General features: G+C 38.6%; 1 protein-coding gene across 50 annotated transcripts in view; it reads right to left on the bottom strand.

Moving 5' to 3' along the window:
* Positions 1 to 3770: 3770 nt before the first annotated feature.
* The window catches only part of SORBS2 (sorbin and SH3 domain containing 2), a 224502-nt gene continuing 202204 nt past the window's right edge, over positions 3771 to 26068 (bottom strand). For 36 of the 50 annotated variants that reach the window (XM_065061133.1, XM_065061140.1, XM_065061134.1 and 33 more), the window contains 8 exons: positions 23968 to 24014; positions 22556 to 22670; positions 22333 to 22461; positions 20410 to 20613; positions 13031 to 13138; positions 9740 to 9789; positions 6625 to 6731; positions 3771 to 5835 (listed from right to left, as the gene is read on the bottom strand). In XM_065061133.1, coding sequence (XP_064917205.1) covers positions 5774 to 5835; positions 6625 to 6731; positions 9740 to 9789; positions 13031 to 13138; positions 20410 to 20613; positions 22333 to 22461; positions 22556 to 22670; positions 23968 to 24014 — 822 coding nt within the window. In that variant the 3' untranslated portion in view covers positions 3771 to 5773. The remainder of the gene's footprint in view (positions 5836 to 6624; positions 6732 to 9739; positions 9790 to 13030; positions 13139 to 20409; positions 20614 to 22332; positions 22462 to 22555; positions 22671 to 23967; positions 24015 to 26068) is intronic. The other 14 variants (XM_065061145.1, XM_065061146.1, XM_065061172.1 and 11 more) reach the window with 3 other exon arrangements.

Here is a 26068-nt window from a genome sequence, read left to right as displayed (position 1 = left end):
GGTCTCCTCCTAGATATTAAACAGGCTGGCCTCTAGTTCTCCAGGTCTCTTTTCTTCTGACCTTAAGGACAAAGCACCACTTAGTCCTGTGGGGTCTCCTTCATCAATTTACATTGGCGTATAAGAGAAAGCTCAGAAAAATCCTTCAGTCTGTTCCTTAAATAGTGTAGGTGGGATTTCATTAGACTTAGCTGATTTGAATGTATTTGGTTTATCTGGATATAACTTTAGGATTTCTGTGTTTTTTGACTAAAATGTTAACACTGCGGTATTTCCTGAAGTGTCAATGACTCGCTATTCTTATTACAGTGATGTCTTTTCCCTTTCTTCATCCCCTTTGCAATTACCCAAGAGGGTGCTATTTCATCCCTTACCCACTCAGACCCTTAATCTTTCAGAATTTTCTTTATATTAGTGAGACTACATCAACCAGCTGATGTTATTATGCTATTTTTTAATAGAAAAATACTATTAAAGCACAGTACTTCCTACATCTTACAGGTCCATGGCACAAAGCAGAGCTTTAGTGATGTCCCAGATCACCCTCTGGGTCACCCAGCAAACAGAAAGGACAAACCACATGAAGTTTGATTGTATATTCCAGTATTTGGTTATAGGCCTGTAAGAAGAGATGCATGTGGAAAGGTACACTTACCTCAGTGATAATAGCACTGACTAAATTAGGCCTTGTCCAAATTGAAAGCACTCCCAGCACTGATGATGTTTACGCTGACAAGAGGAATTTATCTGCTTGAGTCTTAACAGCAGTCCCTGGTCTGAAAATGTCAACTTTGCTTACAGGAACTTAAGCGCTATACTTGTGTATTTATTTAGGGGTGTTAAGTGGTTTTGCATTTTCCAGCCCAACTATTGTAAGGACAAAGCTGAACATGAATCAGACTTGAAGTGTAAGTTGGAGAATGACCTATTAGAGAGCAGTGTAGGGGAAAGGGACCTGGGTGTCCTGGTGGACAGCAGGCTGACCATGAGCCAGCACTGTGCCCTTGTGGCCAGGAAGGCCAATGGCATCCTGGGGTGTATTAGAAGGGGGTGGTTAGTAGTTTGAGAGAGGTTCTCCCCCCCCCTACTCTGCCCTGGTGAGACCGCATCTGGAATATTGTGTCCAATTCTGGGCCCCACAGTTCAAGAAGGACAGGGAACTGCTGGAGAGAGTCCAGCACAGGGCAAAAAGGATGATTAAGGAAGTGGAACATCTCCCTTATGAGGAAAGACTGAGGGAGCTGGGTCGCTTTAGTTTGAAGGACACTGAGGGGTGACTGAGGTGGCAACTACAGGCCTGTCAGCCTGACCTCGGTGCCTGGCAGGGTTATGGAGCAGATCATCCTGAATGGAATCACACAGCACCTTCAGGATGGACGAGGGATCAGACCCAGCCAGCACGGGTTTAGGAGGGGCAGGTCCTGTCTGACCAAACTAATCTCCTTTTATGATCAGGTGACTCACCTGGTGGATGAGGGGAAAGCCGTGGATGTGGTCTATCTGGACCTCAGCAAGGCCTTTGACACTGTCTCCCATAATATACTCTTGCAAAAGCTGGTAGCCCATGGCTTGGACAAGTGTACTCTACGCTGGGTTAAGAACTGGCTGCAGGGCCGGGCCCAGAGAGTGCTGGTGAATGGGGCTGCATCTAGCTGGCGGCCAGTCACTAGTGGTGTTCCCCAGGGGTCAGTGTTGGGTCCAGTCCTGTTTAACATCTTTATTGACGATTTAGCTGAGGGGATTGAGACCATCATCAGCAAATTTGCTGATGACACCAAGTTGGGAGGGAGTGTCGACCTGCTGGAAGGCAGGAGGGCTCTGCAGAGGTATCTGGATAGACTGGAAAAATGGGCTGATTCCAATGGGATGAAGTTCAATAAGGCCAAGTGCCGGGTGCTGCACTTTGGTCACAACAACCCCCTGCAGCGCTACAGGCTGGGCGCAGAGTGGCTGGAGAGCAGTCAGACAGAAAGGGACCTGGGGGTACTAATTGACAGGAAGCTCAACATGAGCCAACAGTGTGCCCAGGTGGCCAAGAAGGCCAACGGTATCCTGTCCTGTATCAAAAATAGCGTGGTCAGCAGGACAAGGGAAGTGATCCTTCCCCTGTACTCTGCATTGGTGAGGCCACACCTGGAGTATTGTGTTCAGTTCTGGGCCCCTCAGTTCAGGAAAGACATTGAAGTGCTGGAGCGTGTCCAGAGAAGAGCAACACAACTGCTGAAGGGACTTGAACATAAGACCTACGAGGAGAGGCTGAGGGAGCTGGGGTTGTTTAGTCTAGAGAAGAGGAGGCTTAGAGGTGACCTCATCACTCTCTATAACTACCTGAAGGGAAGTTATAGCCAGGTGGGGATTGGTCTCTTCTCCCAGGCAGTTAGCAACAGGACAAGGGGGCATGGGCTTAAACTCTACCAGGGGAAATTTAGGCTGGATATTAGAAAGAAATTCTTTACAGAGAGAGTGGTCAGGCATTGGAATGGCCTGCCCAGGGAGGTGGTGGACTCACCGTCCCTGGAGGTTTTTAAACTGAGATTGGACATGGCACTTAGTGCCATGACGTAGTAAACGGACTAGAGTTGGACCAAGAGTTGGACTAGATGATCTCTGAGGTCTTTTCCAACCCAGATGATTCTGTGATTCTGTGACCTCATTAATGTTTACAAATATATAAAGGGTGAGTGTCACAAGGATGGAGCCAGGCTCTTCTCAGTGACAACCAATAGTAAGACAAGGGGCAATGGATTCAAATTGGAACACAAGAGGTTCACTTAAATTTGAGATGAAACTTCTTCACAGTGAGGGTGACAGACACTGGAACAGGCTGCCCAGGGAGGTTGTGGAGTCTCCTTCTCTGGAGACATTCAAAACCCACCTGGATGCCTTTCTGTGTTCCTGCTCTGGCAGGAGGATTGGACTAGATGATCTTTTGAGGTCCCTTCCAATCCCAAACATACTGTGATTCTGTGATATGTTATTCTTGTCCAAATGCAAGTTGCTGTTGTCCTGTATTCTTCAGTGCTTGGGAGGAGGCAGCCCAGCAAAGGTGGCCAGTGTGGCTTGAAGAAGCAGGACCAAAGAGCTACTCTGAGGCACTCACAGTGATGTGTTACCAGCTGGTGGGGATAAAAACCCAAACAAACAACAAAATAACCAAAACAACCAAACCAAAACAAACCAACCAAGGCAGCTGCTTGCTTCCTTTGCCTTTTGTTGCAGGTTTTGGTATTGTTAAACAGTTGTTCCTTGCCAGGGAGAGACATAAGTGTGGGATAATCCAGTGTTGCAGACAGAGTCCCAAGTATAAGATGCTCCTCAAATATCTGTATTTTCCTTAAATCTTGCCTCTATGGTGTCACTTTGCAGAGGAGGTCTTTTTTGTTTTTGTTAAAGGAGAAGATTATGGTGTGGGAACTTTTGCCAGCTCCAAAGGGTTTACCATTGTGTATTTTACCTTTGTACTTCTGGAGTAAAGTGTGGCTCTGGCAAAAGAAAAACTATCTCAGATGAGGACAGCCAATGCAGAAAGTCCAGGAGGTGCTTTTGCACCGAAGTGTTTTAGGGGTGACACTGAAGTGGAGCAGCTGAGACGTGTGTAGGCAATGCTGGTAATCTAATATATATAAGTAGTATATGTTTGGTGGTGGGGCAAAAAAAAAAATCTCTGTACAAGCCAAAACTATTTGCATATAAGCTTGAAGAGTTAATTGCTTTGCAACACTTAAGTAACACATTACGTGTATTTTGAGAAATGATGGGGGAAACAGTTGTGTACTCCAAGCAAAATTTATTAGAAGTCTATTCAAGAAAAAAAAAACCACAGAGACCTTTTGCTTGTAGGAATTCAAAGTCAGTGACCTGAAAGCCAGGTATGAAAAACCTGTATTTTTCTAAAATCAGATACAGAGTAGAAACAGTACTTTTTAAATATCACAGGCAACAGATATTTAAGTCTTCAATCATAAATGGCATCAAAGATAGGTATTAATCTCACAGCAAAGCTGCATGCAGATCTAGTTTAAAATTGAAAGCCTTTGAATATAAAGCTTTTGCCATGAAATCTGCAATAATAAAGGTATGCTGCACAAAGATGTTTCTTTACCTTTGTCTTAATGACATTTCTCAGTAATAAAGACATATGTACATTTAGATTTGGCTGGTAAACCATATTTTAATTAATAAAATCTTGCATAAAACGCTATCTTACAGAATTGCACTATCCAGATGTGCTTATGGTAAATAGAGCAAGAAAAGAAAAATGTGTTGAAATGTTCTGTATGTGAAGAGGGCAAAGATCAAATAAGGAACTTAAATTTTTTAAAATCAACAACCAAATGGCTCTGTACAAAAAAGCAAACATATGTACAAAATGCTACAGACACTACATACATTTTTGATAATTTCAATCCTTTACCCATGAGAAATGCACTAGAAGCTTTTGCCATCTATAAGGTGCTGAAGAAACCAAATCTGATTTTTTTTTTTTTCATTTTTATAAAGCCATAGTCAAGTCATTATTATCCTGTGCCTTAATTTCATTTGCTAATTACATTTACCTTTGCTTATGGAAAACATATGTTTTCAAATACTTGTTTCATCCAGGAAAAAAAAAACAACAACCCAAACAAACATCTAAAATGCATCAGTTTTAACACTTGTGATGTTTTTTTCCCCTGTACTAAATTCCTAAAAAGAATGTGTAACTCAGGTTTCATTACCATACATACATATATATATATATATATATAGTGAAGAAAATCAGTACATGATACTTGTGAATATTTTCAGGTGCCTATGTTAGGAAAAAAAAACCCAAACAAACCAAACAAATGAAACCCAACAACCCTTTGCACTAACACTCTTTACCTCCTGCTTCTTAAAACTCCCGATAAGTAAAAACACTAACCTCTCAAATTTCATGTTGCTTACTATTACAACGTTTTGATTACAACCATTTAATATGAGACAGTGGTAGCAGGTTATTGCTGCCTACGCTTATATCATTGTCTGTCTCTTTATTAAATCCTCTCTCTCGAGGTTCTATGCCTCTTGCACTTCTTACCTTTCCACAGAGGACACTACAGCTTTATTAGGGGAAAAAAGAAAAAAGGTTTAGCCAATACCATTGCACTCATTCGGAACACTTGCAGTTCTTCCATTTTTCACTACGCTTGCTTGAGATTTTACAATCACTGTGCATATGTTACAACATACAAGTGCAGGCAAAAAAATCTATATTATAATTTGTCATACATTGTAAACCAGTACAGTAGGCAAACCTGTGATACGGCAAAATGAAAGCAACAAATGCTGCTAAGCTAATAAGAATGTGGAAATTTAAACAATGTTGTTTTTTTTTAAGAGCAAACAGCAACTTTCCCCTGTATTACATGTATGTCGAAAAAATCCCATCAGACTCCACGATAGTAACACAAATGTCCAAGCCATGAACAGTTTTTCCCTCCTGCCCACCCCATGGCAATTCATCTGTGTACCTGTCATCAGGCTTTTCCTACTGTTTCAAATTAAAAGACTTCAAAGCAGGGAGTATTTAAATGTTGAAACGGTTCCTCTTGTTTCTGAAAAGCTTAGTTATTCACACTGTGGTCGTTGCTGTAATACTGCTGGGACGGTTTGGCGGGTGGGATGGGATGAGGATGAACTAGATGGCCTCTACTTGAGACTGCAAGCAAGAAAACAGAAGGCCAGCGTAGCATGTTTTCTAGCAGCTTTATGCAGATGTGTTGCAGCATAAATAAGTAGAAAAAAAAATTCACAGCCTCTTGACATAGTTTCCAGGGAAAGTACCAAAGAATTTGGTTCTTCTCGAGGTTCCTGAAATTAGAAGCAATAGATGAAAGATGGGAATAACAACAGGAAATCACTATGTAAGCATGGCCTTTAAATTTTTATGTTTAACATTGCACAAACAGAAATATCTACACTTCTTTATAACTTCAAAAAGTTACTCTGAATTTCATTTGTGAGTTGTGAGTTTTAACAAATTATAACTGCAGGAAGGAAAAAGCAAACAGAGGCATATTTGATTAAATTGTTAGACCAGATTAAAAGCTGTGCTAAAATTTTGACTTTGCATATAGAAATTTTTTATTTTCAACAATATCAAGTCTATTTAAATAATTTGAATTTTTGAAATGCTGAGGACTAGTTAGATGATTGTTAGCCACTGTGTGCATGAGTCTATGGAATGATTAAGCCACCTTATCTAGGCCTAGATATGAAATCTCTGTTTGTTCAGTAATACTTGGGCCTCACAAGTAGTTAATTCTGCAGATGTACTCATGCAAGTAAGATTTATGTTACCTGGTCTTTATAAAGAGAGCAGTAATACACAGTCCATTTTGTGCCACATCAGAATGAAAACAGTGCTGTACGACAAACTGGAGGTGCACATGTCAATCTCTGTTCTTCAATCCCAAAAGAAACAAGTGAAAAAGTCAACTAGAGATTTTAGTGGATCTTGGTTGGGGTTTCTCCTGATAAAGCCAGGTTCAGGTTTCTTATGCTGAATAGCAAAAATTAACTTGTTTAAAAGACATCAAGCAAACAAGGCAGCAAAGCTCAGGGAAAACAAAGAAAAGCAGCAACCAAATTAAAACATACCCACAAACCATCCATCATCACATTTTTCCATCACATCAATGACATCTCCCTCTCTGAGTTCCAATTCGTCTTCATTCCTAGGAGTATAGTTATATAGAGCCTGAAACCTTGAATAGGACAAATGATGCATTTTAAAAAGAAGTAAGAGTTCTTCGCACCTTTGCTGACATAAAGGTGCTGGTTTAAACATTAACTAATAAGTAAACTTGTAAATACATGGGGAAAGGGTTTATTTTGCCTGGTAAGCTTCAGAGCTAGGTACTTATAGTAAATAAAACTTTATTGGAAAGGTAGCTCATCATTCACTAAAGACTGGGGACTCGGGGCAAACCTTATGGCTCCTCAACCAGTTGCTTTAAACACCGTAGTATATATATATTTTTTTAAGTATTATTTTGTAGTTGAGTTAAAAACCAGAGGACTTCTAGAGGGGAGACTGTATATGCACAAGCCTCTTATCTCCCCGTGATCAGCACCTAAAACTTTGGCTCTGCCTTTAAGCTCCAGAATGCTGAACCCAGGGTACATGTTCTCTGCCCCAGCTGAGCAAAGTGCCACAGCAGAGGTCAGTGCCCGGTGTCGTTCTGCAGTGGGTGGAGGAGGGTGACCAGAAGCCCGGCTCCCACATGTGCCATCATGCCTGGGGGACTTGCCTGGATGGTGCAGTGGCAGCTGCTGGGGGAGACCTGGCACTATAGCGCTCTGCATGCAAAAGAGGTGCCTGCCTTTGTGGGGAAGGTGGAGAGTAATTGCTACTTGGGAACATACTGCCATAACCCCTTTCCTGGTTAAAAACACCCCTCTATATACATACATATATATGTATATATATGTATGTAAAAAAATCTCCGAGAGTGAGGGAGAGGCTTGAATCAGATCAGGGGACACAAGGATGGAAACTGAAATGGTATTCAGACACTGACTTGTACCTCCACCCTGGCCAGGGGCTGCAGATTGAAGGATCTGAGGTGGATAAATGAAAGACGTATGAGATTCCTAAATTTATCGTCTTATACTCCTTGTCATCTTTTAACTGAGTTTCCTGGAATTGAAAGAATGGCAATAGACTTGTAACAGGGGGAACTAAAGGTGCTTGGGCTGAGAGCCCAAGGGAATATTGCTGCAAAACCCCATGAGTCCTGCAGAGTCAGAATCTGCCTTTTTCTCACCGTCTGCGCCCCAGCCTGTGACTGTGTAAAGGAGCAGGGTACAACTGCAGAAATTGTACAAAGCAAACACTCTGGATTTCAAAATAATGAAACAAAACATAATCAGGTCCACTGTTCCCTCTTAACAACAGTCAACTGACTTTAAAACTTTAATGCCATTATACTTGCCCCAATAAAAACAAAATAACTCCCCCTTTGAAGTGCTGATACTGAATATTTCCTTTAGCTCTGTATTATTCAGGCTTAAATGAAATGCTTATTTCAGTAAAAAACTCCTGCTACTGAAAGTTCCATTCTAAAAACCTATATACAGATGGGTGCTAGGCTTAGTGTAATGATGGTCATAATGAATAAACTAGACCTATTTTTTACATAGCTGGTTTGGAGAAAAACAATGGAGAAAAAAAGATTTTAATCTAGTTTCTCATGACTGGCAGTTATCTCCTCAAATCTGAAAGGTCTAATTTTATATTTTAATCACAGTAACAAAATGGAATGGGACTGGTTATTTAAGCAATTAACTCTGGTAATTTGTGTAGCAGGAGTAAGAACAATCTGTTTTTAGCTAAATGGCAATAACATTTTCTGTCATGCTTGTCATTATTCCAGGAAAGCAGAGCTATGATGATATTCCAAAACTGATTAATGCAGCTTCCAAAGGAGCTGCAGATGCCATGTATCATGAATAGGATTGAAGCCAATTGCTTACTCAAATACAGTAACAAGAAATTCCCAATTAGCTTTCTTTGTACTTTAGAAATTTAGTCATTTCTAGATAATCAATTTTAATAACTCCTTTGTTGTATTTTCATTCTCTCTTTGCTAATCTAAGACTTTCTTAAATACAAAAAGTCTGCTACCCTTTACAACACTAACAGAATACACATTTAAGATGAAGAATGGTTGGTTGGCAATTTAAATATATTTCTATTTTTAATTATAAGAATAAGTAACTTTAGTCCTGAACTACTTAAACTATATTGAACAAAATTAATTAGATAATTATTGCATACAAAACAGAGCTAGTTGCTTCAGTACGCTCAACAATACTAACAGGACCTTGTGGTTTTAGTGAGATTAAAACCAAAATGTCCAATTTTCATTATATATTATTGGTGGTATATTTATTTGGTAATATTTTGTCCCTCTCTTCTCTCTTGACATTCCTTCAAGTGACTAACAGGTAAACTTTTAAATATTTTTACATGCTAAGCCTTCATAACATTTAGAACTCCTCTAATGAGAGCATTCTCCAATGTGCTCTGACACTAGCAGGACCCAAGTGGACTGGGGGGAAAAAATAAAGAAAATCAAAACAATCTTGCACCAAACTTCCATTTTAAGAGTCAGTACTGAAACAGCCCTTACATGCCTTGTATGTTTTATCCCAAGTGCTTAGTTTTTTTGTGTGAAAATAAGACTTGAAATCAAGGTTCTCCAGTTTTAAGAAAGGCTTTCTTGTATCTTATTTTTAAGTTGCACACGTAGATTACACAAAAAAAGGGTGAGCCTGTGTTCCTGTGATCAACATTATTGAGTTACCATTTTCTCTCAGTTCACATCCAGAACTGTTTCTGAAGAATTTGTGTTAAGTCAGTAAAGCAGATGAGTTGAACCAATGTTAAATCTTTAATTGACATTCTGCTGAGATGTCAAAATTGAGAGAAAAAAAAAAGTTAAACTTTTATTTTACAAAACTATCATCCCTTTAAAGTATAATGATGGGGAACTGCAAGTTGGCACATCTGTCTGAGTCTAATATAAATTAAACTACTAAGGCTTTGCCATCTGGTACCTTCTTGGGTCTCTTCCTACATCATGCAATTATCTGTAAATTTCTGAAATCTCTTCATAATTGTACTTGGCAGGTTAACAAATTATTTGACAATGCGCTGGCTATTGCTGAATTGTTAGGATTTGGTTGAGTAGACAAGAAATATACTTACGGTTCCCCCCCACTCTGTATGTTTTCATGAGCAAGCACAGGGCGCTGTGGCTGAAATGAAATGATGTGAAATGTAATAAAGATTTATAGTCTAAGGTCCAAACAGTTGGACAGGGGCATGATACGTAGTTGTTTGAGAGCTCCACCTTGCGTAAAACATCCCTCCCGCCCCCCGCTCCAAGTCACAACAAATCTTCAAGAGACATAGCAAGCAACAGAATCTTGGCAGGTTTAAAGATTTGATATTTGGAAGACATAATAAAAACTAAAACGAAACTGTGAACTTTATCGATAGTCCCTTCTATTTCTAGTGGAGTAGAGAGTTGGAATAGAACCCTGCTGCCTCTTCACTGTAAAACAGAAATAGCATTAGAAAAATCAAATACAACAGATGAACATTACACATTCATTGGGCAAGGTACACTTTTAGGTAAGCAGAAATAAAATCTCCTGTACGTAATGGCAGAATTTGAAATATTCATAGACAAAAACCATACCAATTTACATTACACACACACACACACACACACACAACATGCTATGCTTAATTAATTCTGTTTCATCTCAAGGGGGAGCATAAAGCCATGCAGGCTGTTGGGAGGCAAAGAACAGAAACAATTTTTGAAAGAATGCATGTAATTGTGTGAAAATGACAACGCCTTTACTTCAGAGGAAAAAGTAGTTTGTATTTCCAGTGCAAAGCTTTATGAAAGGAACTACTTTCCTTTCTAATGGAGCATTACCTGCCACTAATATCCAATGAATCTGGACACAATGGAAATGAAAAATATTAACCAACTACAGAAAATATATCCTGCTTAGAAAGACATTGACTTCTACCCATTAGAGTCTGGCTGGGGCCAGAAACAGCTCAGGAACAGCTGCTTGGAGAGCTCTTGATGTGAGCAGTGACCATAATCTCTCTTGATTGAGGATGCCCTGTGGTCGTGCTGTGGAGTCTGCCAGTCTGATACAAGTCTGGGAACCGTATCTGTTTTGGGAGTGTGGATATCAAACACAGCTCATAGCACTTGCTTTGGTGCAGTGAGTAAACTGCAACCTGATCTTGAAGCCATGGGATTTGTCTATTGCTCCATAGTTCTCTCTTTCCCAGGTTTGACTATTTCAGTTCATCTTGCTTCTGTTTACTCCTGAAGATGACACAATCTTCCATGAGAGAATGCTGAGATAACCCCAGCCTGACGATATAAATTAAATATTCAAATGTACTTCCCTCCTACCCCCCTCCCCCTCCAAGCCCCCCAGCGTCTCCAGATGAAATTGAAGTAGGTAAATTTATTTTCATCATGTTTTTATAAGTACATGCAGAAAATATTGTGAATATTCTCCACCTCATTCTACAGTCTGTAGAGTATAATTTTTAAAAGGTGCCTAAAGATGCAGGCAGATAGATTACAGAACTTTTATTCATATTAATGACAGCTAGATGGGAAAGAGGTTTCAAAGTTAAAAACCAAATTGTTTACACTCTTTGATTCTGTTGTCCCTCTCATTTAACTCTCCTCTGCCAGTGTAAAAGACGGATATTTTTTACTGAAGAATCCAACAATAAAGATTGCAAATTAGACATTTTAGTTCTTAGTAAATCCCCTTCAACTGCTGTCTTCTTAAGCAAGAGAATATTCTACCAGGCAGATTCGTTGGTATTTGGACTGGGATATGACATTATTCTCTGCTAATCTTTCAGCAGGTCTGTAACCGAGCTCAATACCAAAGATAGTCAGAGATGCAAGAGAATGAAGGTTACGGATTTTCTTGCAAACAGTAAAAGTCAATGTCCTAAACAATACTGCAAATGACTTATGCTTTGAACATATACCAAGGAAGAAATTAGGTAGGTTGGTATTATCATCCTTTTCTGCATGTGCTTCAATGCTTTAAAACATTTTATTGCTAGTTAACTACTGTAGAAACAGATGATAGAAAATCAAGGTGAATGAAGATTTTCAGCTGTTACTGCTACAAAGAAAACTGATGAAATCAGAATCTGGGAAAACTATGGTAATCTGCTGTGTCTAAAGAGGGGAACGTTGGAGCTTACTCTCTATCCAAATGCATTCTTCACTAGTACCCCAGCTGACATCAGGACGCTTTCTCCCAGTTTTCTTTCCCTAAGCTCTCATTCCCACATACAGCGAACTGGCTGGAATGGGGACTGTTGCCAGGTCTGGCTACCTGTGCTCAAGAGGCATCATGAAATGCTTCACCCTATGGGTAGCTCTTGGTGCTTAAGATTTCTAGTTGCCCACTACGGCTCAGTTCACTAAACTATCCTGTTTCCTGGGAAAAATTGTAGGGCCCAGTCCACAAAACATTAAAAAATGTGCACTCAAATCAGTAGTCCCAGTCATCCACCTGATTCTCATGCATGATTGAGATGCACTTACATATGGTAGTTCTGTATGGTCCTAACATGCAGATCAGGCATACAATTTGTGATCTTGTCAGTTTGGAAATAAAGACATAAATGCACTAAATGTTGACCGATATAGTCCTCTCAATGTATTCGTTACACACTATGCATTTGGAGTAACATGCAAAATTAAAATAGGACCTTACTCCCTTTTTTATGGATCTTATTCCCAGTTGGACTTCCATACAGATTTTGGGTTTTGGCATTTGTTGTTTTTGTTTTCATAATTTAGACCACCTTTCTGAGTGCAATTCATGCAATCTCTAAACAATCTGACTCTCTGGCTAGGTAGAGTTGTTACAATTATGTTACTGTATACTACAGATATGGTTGAGAGGATAAAAGAGTATGTCAGACTGCACTAACAGTGTTTGGATGAAGAGGACTGTATTGAGTGAACATAATATAGCAGCAACAGAACTTTTGGAAAAAAAAGGGAGATGGACTCAAGGACAAGAATTTGGCTTATATACAAGAGCCTGTATAAATGCAATGATGTATAAATTTGTGACTCTTAGAAGCTGTTATTTTAATAAACTAGAAGTGCTTTGAAACAGAGGAGTAATTTAGGAAAAAACAGGCTAAATATAAAGAACTTTGATCCCTTACATCTTGTAGCACTGGAAATACTATGTAGCGCTGCAAAGATACAATACACTAATGGACTTATACAGTAAGTTTTGGCACATAGACACCTGTTGGCTTTACTCAGACATAGCACAGAAGCACAACAGGAAGAAAACACGGCATACTGATAGTGTGGAGACACCTGGGCAAAGCAAAATACTGTAAGACTGGACACTGAGCACCTTTTCTATGCAAATGCTGTTATTGCACACTGGGCATCCCGTACCATACCCTGTGTGAATAGCTGTGACCTCTGACAGGTGAGCTGCAGGATCTCTTAGTCATCACGGGGCTACGAGGAGGTTTACCCATAATAAATATCTCTCTCCTTAAATTAGCCTAGAAAAACCACAAAACCTGTGTCAAGTGAGAGTTTAAGAATGAAGCATCAGGGGATTTTTGTTGCTTCATTCACACATGCAAACTGGACATGCCTTTCTTGATAACAAAAAGCAAGTGTGTTACAGGTGCAAACAATGGTACTATTAGTATATGGTATTTTCATTGCAGTCACTGTATCTTTTTTTCCAAGGGTTTGCTGCTCTGGCACATGCTCTTACACATTACAGATCAAAAATTAATCACTCACAGTGTTTGCAGTTGAAGTAAGGACAGTTATTGCAAGTGAATATAAGAATTGCAAGTACCCACTGAAGAAGCTCAGTTAACCATAGAGAAAAGCTCAACAGCACAGAGCAGAAATATAATACTATCTTAGAAATACCAATGACAAATGTTGTAATTCCTTGCTAGTAAACAGAACATGGACCTTAAAGCTGCACTTAGAAAGCAAGTAAATACTTGATGGAAAGTACTTCAAGAAAAAAACCCTTGTTTTGTTATTATCAGTATCATTCAGGTAAGTATTTGACTGAATTCAGCTCCTAAGCGGGGTGTGCAGCAAATGTGAATTCTCAGGGTTGGGGTGAGTCGGGGGAATGCAAAAGGAGTAGAAGGCTGACACTAGAAACATTTTCTTTGGTATTTGTGACTGTTTGCCAGTACAATGTGGCAAGACAGAAGAACAGTCTCCTCTTAGGAGCTGAGAGGGTGAATAACAAAAAAAAAAAGTATACCAAGGGAGGCCAAGGAGGCAGGAAAACATCAACATTTCTCCTTGGGGAGTGTCTTCAGAGTTCTTCCTTTGGACAACACCTTCCTCTCACCAACATGGAGCAAAATGACACTTCCCACCCATAGCTCCTGTACTCTAATGCCCAAATCCCTGGTCATGCTTTAGATTTGAGCCACATTCCAAAAATATATATATACACACGCACATACGTATGTATGTATGTATGTATCTTTACATCAACAAAAATTACCGAGGTATCGGTATACAGTTTCAAGAACTCTCTGAAGAACATCCCTTCACTTGTGATATTTGAGTCTTGGAAATATCTCATGTTCTTTCTGCTCTAGCAGTTGAGAGAAGACTTTGATCATGGACAGCAGGCACAAACAGGAGCAGGTGGGAACTGTCCTTCCTTCTCAAGCCCAGTCTCTAGACTAAGTAGCAAGAAATGATGGCAGTCAAAACCTGGCTACACTTATTTAAAGCAACTCTCTATCCTGCCAATGTAGTCAGTGTTGACTGCTGAAAAAAGTTTGCTTACTCTTGTGAGGAAGCAAATCTTTATTTCATTTTGGAAATACTGTGAAACAAAATCTGTTGTCCATAGGAGTGTGTCCAATAATTTCAACTATTTTCAAATAGGTATGTCTATACTGATCAAGTTTATAAAGGAATCCATTCCCTAGACAGGTTTGAAATGGTTTGAAAATAAAAATTAAGAGCTAGAATTCTGTACCAACCCCCAGACCTCTAGTTCTTGTCAGTATTCAGGCTCTTGTGCCTGCAAGATGGATCATCTCCCGGGCTTACTCAGTGTCTTGTTTCCTGCCATGCCCAATGGAGAGCAGTGCCCTCTCTGGGAGAGTCCCAGGAGATGATCTTTTAGCTCTCAAAACACGTATTCCCTTTACTTATTTTCGTCTGGGATTAACATGCCTTGCTCAAACAAAAGCAAGGAATATCAGGGTCACTTTAAAAGAATTTCAGTGTAGATGAGGAAATTTCTTGAATTTTGTTAAGCTAAGCAAAAAGTACCCATCAAAAGCACCGCACAACTGACAAATTATTAAAAGTTGCACAAACAAATGCAATACTATGTTTCAGCCCTTCTTCGAGGTGAAACATACCTAAGCCCATGACAGATTCATGCCCTCGAAAGAACCTGATGTCTCTTCGCTACTTCAGAAAAAAAACCAACAGAGCTGGTAGACCTTAAGATTTCTGCAAGCCCTTAATGTCTGTGTTTTCTATGAACAAACACTGTAAGATGTAGCAGATTTTTCTTTTTTTTTTTTCTTTTTTTTTTTTTTTCTACAGATGTAATGATCTCTTTTTCTAGTACAGCTTCTCTAACTTTTTACATGACTTTTTCTCCTTTTCATGAGCAAACGGGCTCTCTGAATGACAGCACTAGAAACTGACTCTGGGTCTAACCTGCACTGGAAATTGACTTTGTTTGTCTAGAGCGATCGGCTTCCCAGATTTCATTTTTCTGCCGACACAGTGTAGTCTGCTGACACTAAGTGTAGTCTTGAAGAGGGAATAATCTTTGTCTAGTCCTTGACTAACAGAACTGGTATTTAGAAAATGAATTCTGCAGTGGTGCTTTTGTGACTCTTCACCCAGGCTTTTGATTGAAATTGCAAACACTTTAAAACTACAAATGTTGCTTAGTTTCTGTGTACTTGAATATGACTCTGTTTCTTTCAATTAAATAAGAGTTACTGATGTCCTGGTATGGACTTGAAATTGAATTGAAGGCTTTCTGCTTTCCCGTCTCTGGTATGTCCTTAACCTATTTAGTTGTATCATAACGATTATAGTTTTACCTTGTATTTCTGTTGAAGAAGGCCTATCTTAATACTCCATGTGCTATGTTATTTAATATTAGTAAAGGAAACAATACCTCTGAAAAGATCAAACTCAGTGTTAGCCTTGCAGTTATTTAATAAACATGAAGAGTTGCAACAATCCATACTCAAAGGGTGCAGTTACCTTTACCTTTGGTGAGCCTTTCTCCTGCTGATTTGAGGGTTTAGAAAGGAGAGGAGGTGAGAGGGCAGCAGTAGCCGGGGTTGTTATGGGAACAGAGTGAAAAGCTGATGCCTTGGCAGAGTGAAATGGATGGTTAGAAGAAAGGTGGAAGGTAGGATCAGTGTCTCCTGATGTCCCCACAGAAAGTAGAGCTGGCTTAATTGTTTAAGAAAAATGAGAATTGTGTTATTAAACCAGCTGCGAAGGACATAAAATGCGCAATACGGAGTCATGTAACTAACCTGAACAGTCAGAAATGTGATGCTAATTTTATAATTAGTCAGTCTACTATTCTGGAAGAAAATCCTTCCCTCAGAAATCAAAACAAGTCACTATTTGTGGCAGTCGATTTAATATCTATTATGGTTTTCTCCTGTATTTTTCGGCTGAAATAGGGGCAGAGGCAGCCTGCAAAATCTTTTCAAGTTGTCCTAAGTATCTGATTTACATTTTTGCATATGCCAGCCAAAACAACTTTTTGAACAGTGCTGGACAGAAAAGATCTGTTCTAAAACTTTGCCTAGAAACCACACAATCTGTGTAGTGATATTGTGGAGTTTAACAGCTAGCACACATTTACGATAGTTCAGTGTTGCACTGTCCCAAAGAGGAACTGGGGAGGGATTTAGGGGGAAATAACTGCCAAACAGAATCTGATCTGTTATTCTCAGTCACATTCTTGTAACAGGGTGGACTATAAATATATGAGCTGGTGAAGTGACACATGTGAAGTACAAACGGCGGAGTCTCTGCAGGAGGCATGTCCCTCCTGTGGAAGGCTGCCGATATTTTTGCTTGCTGGGCCCTCAGGCTCTAAAGGGGTGATATGAATGGGCCAGTGAGGAAAATGGTTCACTGGCTTTCTGCATCAGCAGCTCAATGATAGCTAACGTGGACAGAATGGAAAGGACTGGCAGAACTGCTACACCAGAGCACTTACAGTGGTGTACACACCTGCTGACGAGAAAGGACTGTCCCCTAACACTGGCAATTTTTATCCAATGCAATAGTATGAAAATGTGCCTGTGCACAATACAAGCATATAAATGCAAGAAAAGGCAGTGAATAATTATAGCGAGTAAGCTATCTGAATGCAAAAGCCAGGTTTCTTAGAAATTTAAATACCTTATCAATATTCAGTGAAGTGTATCCTTCATAACATACCATGGAGTCTCCTCCACTTGCTATTGGGAATTCTAAATTGTCATTTCCCAGATCCTCCTCTATATAGAGTCTTGGCAGTTCTTCTGTTGTCTCTTGTGTTTCTCTGTAGAAATCTGATTCTTGAGGCTTTGTCTCGTCCCCTATATGAACTGCCAGATCTGCAGTACAGATTTCCTCTTCGTTTTCAGCAGTTGCAGCTAGCACTCACATGTTCACCCTTTCTCGTAGTATCTGACAAGCCTCTAGGTATTTCAATAACTGAAGAGTCAAGTATACCTCTCAAGTCTTCATCTTTTCCTGGTTCGGTATTTTTGCAGGTATGCTTATATGCTATGTCATGAGATAAGGGGTCTGAAGGTGAGGCAGAGGTGGATTCAAGAAAGGGCAGAGGAAGAGCTGTAGGAGAGCTGAGAGAGACCTCTGTATTTGGAATAAAGTGATCATCTTTAAGTCGGTGAATGCTATTACCTGGGGACACTGCTACAGATTGCGATGTTGTTAATGCCAAAGAATTGAGTTCTTCTAAGTCACAAAGAAAACTGTCAGGAAGTGGTGGAGGAGGTAAGGTGCACAGACTTGAAGGTGAAAACCCAACAGTCCTTGAATACCAGTCACTTGTGGCAGCCTGGAGAATCTTTTGATCAATGTATGAGCAAGAAGAGGAAAAGTGTCTGGCAGGTAGGGACAGTGCTTGGGAAGGCAACTTCAAAAATAAGAAAAACATGGGAATTTAAATAAATAAGCATGACAGAGAACGAAGATATGAGTAGACTGGAAAAGAAAAATGTCTGTGCCACCATCTGGATTATAGGGTATCATTTCAGTGAGCACGTGTGTCTGAAATCCTTATGAGATGAATCAGAACAGCAGGAAAGATATTGGAAAAATGAAACTGTATCAGCTTCTGGCTTGGGGCTTAAATGTCAAACATTAAGACAGATCTGAATCATTACATTCATGAAGGCGACCTGCATTTGATCTGCTAAAGTTATTAATATGTTACTTATGTCGCTCTGTGAGCGAGCCTGTCACAGGTTATTAAATCATACAATTAATATTAACGTAATTTTCCCTGGACCATTACTGTCATTTTGAGAATGGTATTTTCAGAAGTACACTTCAGGTGTCATTAAGTATTTCTTTTAAACTGTAACAACTGAGGTGATTTCTAATTATCCAAATGCTACTACTTCTACATTCTCTTAGTACTTCTGCATACATGTTTAAGAAACATCTTTAACACACTGCATACTTTTATTAAGGCATGAGCAGCTACAGAATGCATTTATCTTCAAAAGTAATCCTATTAGTTCAGAATGACAAATATTTTTGAAAGGTAAATTCAGTTCTACATGAACGTAGGCAGTCAACAATGCTTTTAAAACAGTGGCAGCAAAGTACACAGCAGTATATTTTGAGTACCATTACATAATATTGATTGAAGTATCCTTCTGGTAAAAGAAATGTCCTTTTGTAAGAATGAGAGACTGGCGAGTCATACGTACACAGCATCAGTAGATATCCATTGCTTCAGTAAATACTGAAAATGCATTTTTGTTACTATTCTTCAAAATTAAAATTGAATGAAAAATATTTTGGTCTCATTATTAGAATTATCCAGAACAATGAGATGTACATATCTCTAAGTTATCTGGACTACTTTGGACTTTAAGTATTACCCTAGAATAGGAAATTAATTTCCAAAGGCTACAATAATGTCACAGAATAGGAAGGTTAATTTACTTACCTTCTGCTTGAGTTTTCTTGAGGCAAATAGCTTTATTGTATAGTTAGACAAACCTTTGTTATAGAGTCTTCTGTACCAAAGCAAATAGCCTATAGATTGATACACTGCAGTCTGCTAAAAAAGAGCTAGGCTGTCACAAGCAATACTCAATCTCTTTCCTCCTATTATCTCTTGAACAAGGGCCTCTAACTGGGGGTTTTAAGGTCAATAATTCTGCTGAGGAGATGCTCCAATTTTTAATATCCTGTGGCCACAGGGTGCGCTAGAGCTACAGATACAAATGGTCTAGACCAAGTTAAGGAAAGCAAAGTTTGCTCCCGACTTGTATTGTTTATTTGTATTGCCAATAGGTCAGATAAGTTTAGCACAACTGCTCTAGCAACAGGGAGTGATAGGGGCTAAAACCCCCAAAGGAACAGGAAAAGTGATGTCAGTAATTGTGGTGAACTCCAGAACACATTCAGCCCTGCTGAAATCCTTCTAGGTAGTCAGGAACAGGATGTCTTCTTACATGGTATTGCCATCTCTGAAAACCATTGAATTAAGAACTGAGATGGCTGTGTAAAAGCACCAATAGAGGCTCCTTTTTTTTCTTTTTTTTTAACTGACTTACACTAGGACAAGATGATTGCAAAAGTTTCCTATGTTACAAAGAAGGCTTCTTGGCTTCTTCCCCTTTCTTCCCCTACAGTTAATAATAGTGGCAGGACAGTTTTGTTACCTGAACGTAAATGCTCTGAAGTGTCACCTATGCTTAAGAATCACCAGTTTAAGCTGCAGGATGCCTTAGGGAGGAGCCTGCTCCATAGAAAAAGAGGAGAGAGGCATCTCCACACAGGGGTAGCTCTGTAATATGGAGCACCTAAGTTGCCTCATACTCTTGGCTTCAGGAACCTCTGGATTCCTGTGACAATAAGGGGACCCAGCTTATAAATACCTCAGTCTGCAGCTACAGAATTTGATGCCACTTCAATTCAACAATTTTGTTGGAACAGAAGAGAGAGGAGCTAGTTCTCTGTTGTGACACATTCTGGAAAACCAGACAAGACCTGTTCTATCAATTGTCCCAAAACAGCTAATATTATTCAGTCTTATGCAATATTTTCAGATGCCACTGTTGTCTATAAATGACATCTTTTGGTAGCTGTCTCCAAAGCTGCAAATAAATGTGGAACTTATCTCAAAGTTGAAGCATCAATGTGCAAGTATATTAAAGTAGAAAAGGTGGAAAAACAACTGAAAAAAATAGATTAATAGCAGGATAAGTAGTTTATAATCACACACAAAACCCACTGCGGAAGAGATAAACAAAGGTAAAGAGGAAGATTTAGAAAAGTTTCCATCTTGAGCGTTCAAAATCACCAATAATACACTAATGCTAATGAAGAAAAGAGTAAAAATCCCGGCAGAACGTAGGATACACACTTGGCTATTAAAATATTTCAATAACAAGTTAGTAATGCAATTCCACCTATGCAGGAAAGAAAATGTAGTGTACTTAATGCATAAATTATGTATCATGTTAGCAAAAAATTACAAGTCTTTCTAAACCCACTCTAGGGGTGATAGCAAAGATAAAAATATCCTTACCTTAGTTGAACTTAAGTGGTGTATTCTGTCACTAGAATAGCTTTGGGGTATCGGAGGATCAGGGTAGTCATCAACACTTTTTGATGCATTCTTTTTGATGACTTCTACATAGGAAACAGGGAAGATGCCTTGTCTGTTGGTTCCTGGTATTTTACCTTCATACCAGTTTTGATCAACTCTCTTAAGAAGAATTACTCTGTCTCCCTGAAATGCATTATGAAAATGAGTTATCAGCAGATACATTGTAAGTTATTTTTAATAGCAGATATTATTTTAATACGTAGTATTATTTTCCCTGCAGGACTGTTTCCCATCAATCTTGACAACCGTCTCCATTTTCACTCCTTTATAGTAACCACATATAGCCATGCATACAACTACCATTCCAGCAAAACCAAGGGCTAGTAATGGACCGCAAATCTCATGTAGTCTCCTTCTCTTGGCTGGGGGACTAACATTTAAATTTTTCTTTGGAACATAAACTATTTCAATCATTGGCCAAACTACCAGCTAACACCCAAACTTGTAATATGCAATAATGACTGCTAGGCCCATTTTTCCTTAAAAGTAATAAAAGTTAACCAATGAAATCCATGTGAGTGCTTTGTTATCAGTAAAACTGGAACACATAGGGGTAGAAAGTTGAAAACTGAGTTCGTGGGAAAGATGAGAGAAAGAAATGCATTTCCTGTGTAAAAAAGATGAGGCAGTTGCTGTTTTTACAGAATTTAGCAACTGAAATGGAAAATATCAGCTTTCTATTAAACTCTTCTCTGTAGTGAAACTTCATTATCTACCCCTTCCTTTGTTTTACATGATGTGTTTTTTACAACAAATCCTTCCTTATTAGTTTTGCGTTCTCTTGGGTTTCTATAATTTTGTTTCTGCAGTTGATTTGTGGAGCACCCTAAAATTATCTTTAGTGGGATGGAACAATAGAAAACCAGTGCAAGTTAACTTCTAAGATCCAACCAAAATTTGGCTGTCAAGATTACGATCACCACAAAAAGAGAATTTTAAGAAGCAACAAATCATTAAACTACCTCCAGTCCCTAGTTCTCTAAGTTCCTATTCCTGATATTTTTTAGACCTCTTTGACATTTACCAATGTTAAATGAGTGGAAAAACACCCATTATCTTCAGCGATGCTGGATTAGGCTCTAGGCCAGCATCAAGAAATGGTATCCTTACTCTTATTTCAGAAGAAAAACAAACAACTGGGTAACTTCTATGAACTCTAATTCTTAAAAAAAAAAGAGTCAGAACTTTCCAGTGGATAAAAGTTCTATCCTACTCACAACTAACTATATAATATCTGCAATAATGTAGTTTCTCTGCATAGGTAATATTCCAGTGTGTCTCAAACCTCAGAAATTAAACACTTGTTTTGCTCATGTGTAATAAAGTACAACCACGAGGATGTACATACAAAAAAAAAAAAAGACAATGTTCTAAAAAGCAGACTGTTATTAAAGAAAATATTTGTAAGGACTGGTACAGTCACAAAAATATCTCTGAGCCTTTTTTCTATATTTTCTATTTTCTGTATTTTTCTATTTCTTCTATATTAAAGACTTAAACACGATAACTGTGACAAAAAGAAATATTAACAATTATTAAAAAAAGGAATGGATAATTGCAGTGAAAACTAAGAATTTAGGTGGGCAGTTAGAAGATGTTTGCATATGCCAGTCTCTCACAACCCACTTTACATGCACATCAACTTTAAACTATTTGCAGTTATCTGTGAAAGACTGTGCAAGCCAATAAGATATTATATGTTAGTAGCTTTCTACCACTGCATTCTTTTGTGCATAGCAAATATTGAAGTACAAAGTACAGTACAGTGTTTACCTATATATTAATTCTATGAAGCAGTAGACACTATAATGGTATTTTGACAAAGGTAGTTCTAAACTGTACCTTTCTAAGCGATAACTCCACATTTGTGTCTGCACTGAAATTATATTTGGCAATAGCTTCTCCAATCTCTCCAATCTGTGCAGGGGGAGGTGGCCTGGCAGGCTGTGCTTTTTCTGGGGGAGAAAGTTTCTAAGAAAAAACAAACCAACCAGATTTTCATCATTCTCATGCAATTTGTGGACCTATTACCCAAACTAATTCAAAGAATTAAAACAGAACAAACCTCGACATAGGAAATGGGGAATATTCCAACTCTTCCATGGTGCTCACCCTCATACCAGTTTTGATCAATTTTCCTGAGGATATAGACAGTATCTCCTTTCTTAAAAGACAGCTCTCTGTAACAAATTTATTTAGATCAGATGTTTACAGCTTTACATTTAACTCCTCTGCTGGCATAGTTTCTGAGATCTTTACAGTTTGGAACTGAAACAGAATGTAGCAACTAAACATTTGAAGAAAAAGTGTGACAGCTATGGTGCATTTACCAGTCGATTATACCATATAAAATGAAAGTATTCACATTTATAAACCCCAAGTACTATCTGTAAGTTATACAGGCCTGTTTTACACTGTGATTCCAAGGAGTATTGCTAGTTCAGAGCACATAGTTTAGCATCTGCATGCAAGTATGACATCTTTGGCATCACCTGTTTAGGTGTGGTTTTTATGACAAGCATCTGAGGAATATTTGGTGTTCTTCAGGAAATCAGTAGGGAAAATTACAGAATATATCCCACATATCTATGGCCTATTACTACCTTTTTGCAGCAGCACAGCTTGGCATGCTTCTGCTCTACACATTTTTCTCTAAACACAGCTGTTCAGAAACAGGAAAAGCACAGGATTATGTTCTCAGAATTTCTGATACTCAGGGCCTGTGATACACATAATATTGGATACCAAAAAAGAGAATGATCCAATTCCTTATGAACATTTTCAGATCTTGGCCTGGGAGATCTCTTCTGTATTGTCCATTTGGTTTTCCAAGAGCTAGTCTGCTGTTCTGATAATTCAAGTTGTGAGTTTTCTATCAGACACAGCTAACGTAATTCTAGTGTCAATGTTTGGCCATATCTAAATATCATTTAAATGCACTGGATCATCTGAACAGCAGCAGGAATGAAATACAGGCACTCTCCTTTGACGCTCTCAGTGATTCATAATTTTGTTTTTCTTATGAACCACTGTGGTTTGTCTTGGTATGGGACGTGACACATCCTGCAGGGAGCCTGCGTATGTTAAGACAGACAGGAAGATGGTGAAGCATTATACAGAATTTTGATAAGCACACTCTATATGACAGTATTTTAAGCACCGTATCTTGTGTAACCTAAACACAATTTGCAATAAATGAAGAGCATCCAGTGGGTGACCCTCAGGACCCATGCTCAAAAAGGTTGAAGATGCCCAGCCATTCATGTGTTCGAATACAATGGAGAATAATTTAAGACATTTTTAATACAAAATAACTTCTCACACAGTTAGCTAATGCAGAGACTACAGTGATGACAAGCAGGGTCCTCTGCTTCCACGGCATTTGCTACTGAAACTGGCAGCAGTTAGCTGCCACAAGTGCTAGAAAGAGTTTTCTTGAATTATGAATTCTTAAATGAACAGAAGTCCAGTACTTACTTAGAAGTCTGAGCTTTAAAGTCATATACAGCTCTAGCTGGTAGTTTCTGAAAAGTAGGCAAAGTGATTAATACATTCAGGTAGTATTACTATATGGTAAACATGTTTCAGCTTTTGAAAAGGTGACCAAGATCCAAAAACCAAAAGGACATGTGCCTTATACTGGTTCCTGCAGGAATGGGCAATTAAATACACAGCTTCCTTTTTCAAGGCAGTTAGGTGTTTGGGACTTAAGCTTTTAAAAATAGAAATAGCAGCTAAATTTTAATACAGTTTGCTTTGCAACTTTATGTTTAAGAGAAGTACAAAAGTAAAAAAATGTTAACTAAATGCCAACGTGACTTGTAGGCAACTAGATTTCTAGGTACAATGAAAATTTGCATGCTTCATGTTCTCCAATGCTTCAGATGCCTCTGCTGTTAAACTTGTTATCTTTAGGCTAATTTCAACTGTAAAAACCCCATCATGTTTTTATATATATATGTATATAAAGGAAAAGTTACTCTGACAGCTGGAAAAGATAGGGAATATTTTCAATTGCTCTAACCACATCCATACTTCTAAGAAAGTATGAGAAACACAGGACTGGAAGTGATCTCCTGAGTCATCTGTGCAGCTCTCGTTATCGCAGGCAATCACATCACATGATTCCTCTGATTTATTTATCAAGTTCTATCACCACGTATCTGTAAGCTCAATATTGTTTCAAAAATAAAACTGTAAACCATCTCTATGTCTCCTTACCTGTGTGGTTGACACCTATACTTTCACTGTTTTCAAAGCTGTGCTAAAAACATGAACTGTGATCTGACCCAAGAGCCTCACTCGCGTAGTGGCTGCCTCTGATGGACAACCAGCACTAGAGACTTCAGAGGAAGGTGCAAGAAGCGATTAGCAGTATTATGGGAGGATATTTGGAAAAGTGATTTAGTCTTTCTCTGCAAGTACTTGCAGAGTTGAGATATTGCTAAATTTTAAAAAATTTCTTTCTGGGAAATATTGGTGACTAGAACAAGCTGATTGCACTGTTTCTGAGAGATACTATTTGTAATGATGTAAGTGTGCACATCTTTTTATAGAGGAATAAAAAGTGACACTTGTAAGTTTTGCGTTTTCCCCATCTAACTGGCCAGATGTTCTCGACTGGGTTCTCTCCCTTCTTATCATCTAAAAGCTGGCACATCTAGCATCCCTAGAACTTTGTCTTTGCCTGAATGGCTTGTAGTGTTTTACATGTTTTCAATTTGAATGATGACTTTCAATGTCACAGAATTCTTTAAAAGCAACATACGCTCTGGCTCCAGGAACTTTTTTAACCTTTACTTTGTAATGTCTTTTTTTGAAACCAGACTCTTAATTGAATTGCAGCAATATAACCATGTCAGTGGGGTATAAGTGGATCTGAATTCAGATCCTGTAACCAGTTCTAACCTGTACCATCATTTAACAAGGCAGATGGCCAAGGGCAAAAACTTAAATATTAGCAGTTAAAATACAGTACTGTCTTATGCTGCCTTTATTTTGTGCAATATTTTAATAAAAATCAATGGAAAATGTTAACAATCTATGGCTTGTGGATGTTGGCTAATATGAATGTATTGACTTTATGACTGAATAAAATCAGTGAAGCCTGTTTGGAGGGCATTTATAGTTCTAGATATAGAAGTATTCTTAAGACACTGAATGATATAGTCATTTTTTTGGTGTATTCTTTTTATTGATACTTTGTGTTACTTTAAATGTTGTATGCCTGCTTGCATTTTCTCTTCCAAAACAGTAATATAAGCAATCACTATACAATTACAATCACCAGCTATTACAGAAATTAGGCATTGCTTGTGGGATAAGTGGTTTTGTCTAATACAATAACAGCAGCTTTTTTGCTTTTTCTAAACAAAAATAATAGTAAAATACAGTTATTCTTTGCATCTGTTTTGAAACTACTGAGGAGGTTTCTCTGTGTAATGCTCCAGTTCTCAGCAGAGACTTTCCCCAGTCACATCTGCTATTCTTCTCTGTCCCAAACACCCACTCTGGTCAACTTTGACAGAGCCTATTAATGGCTAGTAAATTTATGCTCATATCTATTTAATCATAGATA

The sequence above is a fragment of the Columba livia genome, chromosome 4 (genome assembly GCF_036013475.1).
Source record: "Columba livia isolate bColLiv1 breed racing homer chromosome 4, bColLiv1.pat.W.v2, whole genome shotgun sequence".
Lineage (NCBI taxonomy): Eukaryota > Metazoa > Chordata > Aves > Columbiformes > Columbidae > Columba > Columba livia.
Note: the sequence above shows the minus strand (reverse complement) of the source record. Positions and strands in the feature narration are given on the sequence as shown.